Raw genomic sequence first — 6,000 nt, forward strand, 5'->3', positions numbered from 1 at the left:
CATCTGCCAGGAGAGGGAGGCCCTGGGCCCCTCCTCACTGCACCAGTGGACCCTCTCCCAGCCCTATCACTGCAGCCCCATCTGTGCTTCTTGGCAGGACTTTGAGATGGATGTAGTGGCAATGGTGAATGACACTGTGGCCACAATGATCTCCTGCTACTATGAAGACCGCCAGTGCGAGGTCGGCATGATTGTGGGTAAGGGCTCCTTGCACTCCTGGCCCTTCCAAAATGGGCAGGGGCTCTGCATGAATAACTGGTTTCAGTCAGTGCAATGCCTAGGGCTAGAGCTAAGTGGTCTTGGAATATGTGGTGTTGGCTCTACGTGCTGGTAGAAAGCATTTTGTAGCATCATGGTATCAGATGGTCCACCGGCTGCACACCTGCCCAGCCCATCAGATGTGATTAAAACCCTTTATCCAGGGCTGGGGATGTGGCTCAAGCGGTAGCGCGCTTGCCTGGCATGTGTGAGGCCTGGGTTTGATCCTCAGCACCTCATAAAAACAAAGATGTTGTGTCTACCAAAAAATAAATATTAAAAAATTCTCTCTCTCTCTCTCTCTCTCTCTCTCTCTCTCTCTCTCTCTCTCTCTCTCAAAAACAACAACAACAAAAAAACTTTATCTGGTAAATTGACCACACTGACAGATTTGTCCAAGTGGAAGAGGATAAGCAAAAGTGGTGACATCCCTTCCTGCAAGGTCTTCCTATGGGCCTGTCCTGCCCAGGCTCCTCCTCTAACTCACTACCTTTGCCCCTAGATCCCACCCTGCCCCAACCTGGAGCAAAGCAGGCATCTGAAAAGGGAGCTGCAACCCTACCCTCCCATCCAGGTCCTCCACAATAATCTCCAGAATTTCCCAGAAGATTGGATCCTTAGAAGGAGCTAGCATTTCCTGAGTAACAATCCAGTCAGACCAGATACCTGCTGTGCACACAGATGTGGGGGTGTTTTTCTATACTTTCTGAGCCCTGGTTACCCAGAAAGTCCATGTTAAAAGTTATTTATGGGTTTGGGGATTTATCTCAGTGGTAGAGCACTTGCCTAGCATGCATAAGGCCCTGAGTTTGGTCCTTGGCCTTAAGGGAAAAAAAAGTTATTTGCTTCTAAGGGCCCTTCAGAACCAGCTCTGAGAAATAATGTATTTGTATTGGTAGGTTCCCATCTATAATTATATTTCCCCCAAAAAAATATTATATATATATATATATATATATATATATATATATATATATATATATATATACATATAAACATCATAAACATTTATGTACATGTCTCTTAAGCTCCAGGCTGACCTCACTTTGTCTCTTGTCTTGCTTCCTACCTTCATTTTCACCCCAGTACTGGGAGATTGAACCCCAGGTCCTATATATGCTACCAGCACTCTACCACTGAACTACATCCCCAACCCTTTTTTTTTTAATTTATTTTTCAGCTGTAGTTGGACACAATACCTTTATTTTATTTATTTATTTTATACGGTGCTGAGGATCGAACCCAGGGCCTTACATGTGCTAAGTGAGCGCTCTACTGCTGCGCCACAACCCCAGCCCCTCCCCAGCAGTTTTTGATATTGTCTTGAGACAGGGTCTTGCTAAGTTGCCCAGGCTCCCTCAAATTTTCAATCCTATTGCCTCAGCCTCCCAAGTAGCTGGCATTACAGCTGTGTGCCACTATTCATAGCTCTTTCACTCTTGCCTTTCATAGAGAAAGTTGTCTTTAAGCCCAACATCTACACATGAGCTCTAGTTGGCCCTAGCTGTGCCCCACCACCACCACCAACCCTCTCCCTTGGAGTTACCTGGGGTTTCCAAGAGACCTCAACCTGAATTCTCACCAGAACAAGCTACAGCTGTTTGGCCCAGGCACACCCCTCCCAGGATGCTCTTTGGTGGCCCATGACTCACATCTGCCCACACACACTCTTGGTGACTGCTCAGTGTTTAAAATCATGTTTACAATAATTTCCAAGGTCTAAAATTGGGAGAATTAACATCAAAGTCTGGATTTCTGTTCTAAAACAAAAACTGAAAGGCCAGGTATCACTGGGCTCTAATTCCTATAAGCAGCCCTGATGACCAGCACTGCAGTTGTCCCTGCTGCCTTCGGGGCTGTGTAGCCCACATAGTCAGCTCAGTATGATACTCTACCTTCACTATCAAAACTCTTAATAACTTATGAACAAAGGACCACACATTTTTACTTTGCTCAGGACATGGCAAATGACAAACCTTGCAGCCATTCTTGCCTGTGGTAATCTCTGGGCTGTTCCAAGAGTTTGCACTATGCCTTACTCACTTTGGGGTGCCCCCCAAACAGGGTTCAGAAAACAGGGCAATTTGACAAGAGAAAGCCATAAAATCTCACAGCCACCTCTAGTTGGCAGAATACGTTGGCACACAGTTGTTCTCCATCCACCCAACCAGCCAGGTAATGGGTGGGGAAGGTGTTACTCTCCCCTTTTAGAGAAGAGGACAGCCCAGAGACTGGCCCATTTACCCTGGGTCACACAGTCAGCCCAGATCTTCCAATCCTCTCCCCTCAGCTTGTGTAGCCTAATGTGTCCCCATCCCTGTAGGTACAGGCTGCAATGCCTGCTACATGGAGGAGATGCAGAATGTGGAGCTGGTAGAAGGGGATGAGGGCCGCATGTGTGTCAACACTGAGTGGGGTGCCTTCGGGGACTCAGGTGAACTGGATGAGTTCCTGCTGGAGTATGACCGCATGGTGGATGAGAGCTCTGCGAATCCCGGTCAGCAGCTGTAAGGACACCCCCCAGCCCATCTCTGGGCTGCTCTCGCTGGGAATGCAGCAGTACATGGGAGCCCCACCACCACAGATAATGGCTTGTTTTTAAACAGGGGAAAACAACCTGCTCATTCCCCTGTAAGCTGGCTCTTCTTCAAGTCAGTCATGCCTTGCCCCTGTGAACCCAGAACAGGGAGAGGCACTGCTTAGATAAGGCCAAACTTCCCCATTCTGACAGGTGACCTTGGTCACAGAGAAGGCTCTGACCCTCAGCAGTTTACCAGGTTTAACCCAGAGTTCCTTAAAGCACATATTTGTCTCCATTCACAAAATGAATATTAGTGTTTTGTGAAATGCTATAAATTGGCAGAATACATCTTGGGAACACCACACAGATCATAGCTATCACTTGTTAGCCACCTGCTAGGTGCCAGACCCATGCTAATTCCTTTATGAGCTTCATCTTCATCACAGGCCTCTATTAGGTAAGTAGTATTAAATAAATTTCAAGATAAAAATGTGGAAGCCACCAAGAAAGTTTCAGAAGGACTGAATAGAGGCTTCAACTTCATCCCTTTCCCTCACAGGGCCAACAGCTGGGCCAGATGTGTTGAAAACGTGCACATTCCTAGTATCCAAAGTTTCTAAAACCCCTGTTTATAAACGAGTGAGAAGCATGAAACCCAGGATGTGGGGCAACTGGGAGGGGGTGAAACCAAGATACCCCTGTGGCTACCTCAGAACCCTAAGGGGGAAGTGATGGAGATGTCCCCAGCAGGTCAACTGGTGTAACCCTCCTCCCATGTCCAGGTATGAGAAGCTCATTGGTGGGAAGTACATGGGTGAGTTGGTGCGCCTTGTGCTTCTCAAACTGGTGGATGAGAATCTGCTATTCCACGGGGAAGCCTCAGAGCAGCTACGCACTCGCGGCGCTTTCGAGACCCGATTCGTATCTCAGGTGGAGAGGTGCGTGGAAGAGATGGGGACCCAGGCCAGCGGCAAAGATCAAGAGGGCAAGGGCAGGGACACAGAAGCCCTTGTGGGCAGGGTCCTAGGGGAGGCAGAATCTCTGGCCTAATTCACCAGGATGAGGAGGAACTGGGAGCAGAATCCTGAGTGTTCTCTGGCCCCAAGCCGAGCAGTGGCCAGGTAGCTACCCTGTGCACATTTCCCCCACAAGATGGTTCCTCACTCCCACAGACACCTTCACACGTCATTCACACTACAGCTCCCAGGTGCAGCAATGTTTTTGCACCACATTAGAGCACAGACCCAGGGCTTAGAGGGAGCAGTAAAAATGAAGTACTGGTCTCTGGCAAAATTGGCCTGCTGCCTTCCAGAGCACAAGTCCCGAACACTTTGACTGGGTGAGGTGGGTAGGATCATCCCTTCTCCAGAGAGGGCCCATGGCTCTGCTAGCCAGACCTGGACAACCACCCTTCCACCTCCCACCCCGCAGCGACTCAGGTGACCGCAAGCAGATCCATAACATCCTGAGCACACTGGGGCTGAGGCCCTCCGCCACTGACTGCGACATTGTGCGCCGCGCCTGCGAGAGCGTGTCGACGCGAGCAGCGCACATGTGCTCAGCAGGGCTGGCGGGTGTCATCAACCGCATGCGCGAGAGCCGCAGCGAGGACGTGATGCGAATCACCGTGGGTGTGGATGGCTCTGTGTACAAGTTGCACCCCAGGTAATTCCCCCCCTGCACCCTAGGTGACCCTCCCCACCCTGGCACCCCTCTCCCTACTAAAGTGAGATCCAGATGGCGTGGCCCCCAGGAATTCATGAGCCTCTTTGGGTTGTCCCCCTAGGCCTGGATGGGATGGAGGGTCGGCTGGGTTCTGGGCGCCCAGGAGAGGTGGGGGTTAGCAGAGGTGAGACCTGGAGGGCCGGAAGAGCTTCTAAGGCAGCCCTGTTTCCCTCCGGTTCAGCTTCAAGGAGCGGTTCCACGCCAGTGTACGCAGGCTGACTCCCAGCTGTGAGATCACTTTCATCGAGAGTGAAGAGGGTAGCGGCAGGGGTGCGGCCTTGGTTTCCGCAGTGGCCTGTAAGAAGGCCTGCATGCTGGGCCAATGAGAGCCAGGCTGTGAGGGCCGAACCTGGACTCCATGGGGACTGCGCTCCCTGTAGTTGCTCCCAGCTCACCAGGGCAGGAAGCTGCCTATCCTGCTGCTAATCCTGGAAGATGGTGAGAGATCACTGGAGCCCATCAGGCCTCTTGGCCTTTTCTCCAGAAGTCGGTGGGACAACCCCAGAGCCCTGGGGTAAGGGGCTGAGAGGAGCAGAAACAGAGACTCCAAAGGCCCTGGCCCTTCCTGCTGAAATCAACTACGGAGATGTAGTTGCTCACTCAGGACTTTGTTGCATTTCCACACTGTCTGCTTCTCAGAGCTGCCAGCCTGGCCTGGGCTCCTGCTTTGAGATGGGAGTGCCCTTGGGCACCTGCTGTGGCTTGGCTTCTGTGGAAGCTCACCCTGCTTGGGAGGCAGGGGGCAGGCAACTCCAGCAGCTTGGCCAGACCAGACCTGGGCCCACAGGGGACAGTGGGCTGCTGGTCACCCAGGCCTCACTGTTTCTTGTGTCTGACCCAAGAGGACAAAGAGCCATAGGAGAAGGCCCAGCTGTGGGGAGAGGATTTCCCAGTCTGCAGGTGACCCCAAGAGGCCTTTTTCTTCACACACACACACACACACACACACACACACATCCCTGAGATAGGCCCTTACAGGTGATGAGACAGAGCCCCAATATCCTGCCCCAAGGGTCCCACAAAATGGAAGAGACACCATCAGGAGTCCTTCAACCTGCTCCCAGAGGCAGGAAGGTGTCTTTGGCTCTAAAGGCACTAGTCCAGGAAGAAATCCCAGAAGCATTCAGCATACCTCCAAGGGACCATCTCAGCCCCCTCTCATCCTCATCATATCTCCCATGTGTCACACCACCCTTTCCATGCCCAACCTGGGACTATGTGGGGTTTTTAATTAAAAACTTTAAAAAGTTTAAATATGGCCTTTATTTGACCTCTGTGCATAAGAACCATACGGACAATATATGAAGAGACAGACATCGTCATGTGGCTATATCTTGGAATGCGTTATCCTCCAGCCTGTTATGCCTAGGGGAATGTGAAGAACGACAGGATAAGCTGTGGGAATGGGATGATGTGGGGGATCAGAGACATAGGACACTGCCTGCCATGCAATGAGTGTGGGATGGAAGGAGTACCAGGCAAGTCATTGTTCTAGT

The 6,000-nt window shown here is 51.1% G+C and overlaps 1 protein-coding gene across 3 annotated transcripts in view; it reads left to right on the top strand.

Moving 5' to 3' along the window:
* Gck (glucokinase) overlaps positions 1–5,758 on the top strand; it is a 49,863-nt gene extending 44,105 nt beyond the window's left edge. For all 3 annotated transcript variants that reach the window (XM_058576853.1, XM_058576854.1, XM_046437910.1), the window contains exons 6-10: positions 98–197; positions 2,582–2,765; positions 3,562–3,717; positions 4,211–4,444; positions 4,686–5,758. In XM_058576853.1, coding sequence (XP_058432836.1) covers positions 98–197; positions 2,582–2,765; positions 3,562–3,717; positions 4,211–4,444; positions 4,686–4,830 — 819 coding nt within the window. In that variant the 3' untranslated portion in view covers positions 4,831–5,758. The remainder of the gene's footprint in view (positions 1–97; positions 198–2,581; positions 2,766–3,561; positions 3,718–4,210; positions 4,445–4,685) is intronic.
* The last annotated feature ends 242 nt before the right edge of the window (positions 5,759–6,000 follow it).

The sequence above is a fragment of the Marmota monax genome, unplaced genomic scaffold (genome assembly GCF_021218885.2).
Source record: "Marmota monax isolate L192 unplaced genomic scaffold, Marmota_monax_Labrador192_F-V1.1 WCK01_AAM20220418_F8-fsc00109, whole genome shotgun sequence".
Lineage (NCBI taxonomy): Eukaryota > Metazoa > Chordata > Mammalia > Rodentia > Sciuridae > Marmota > Marmota monax.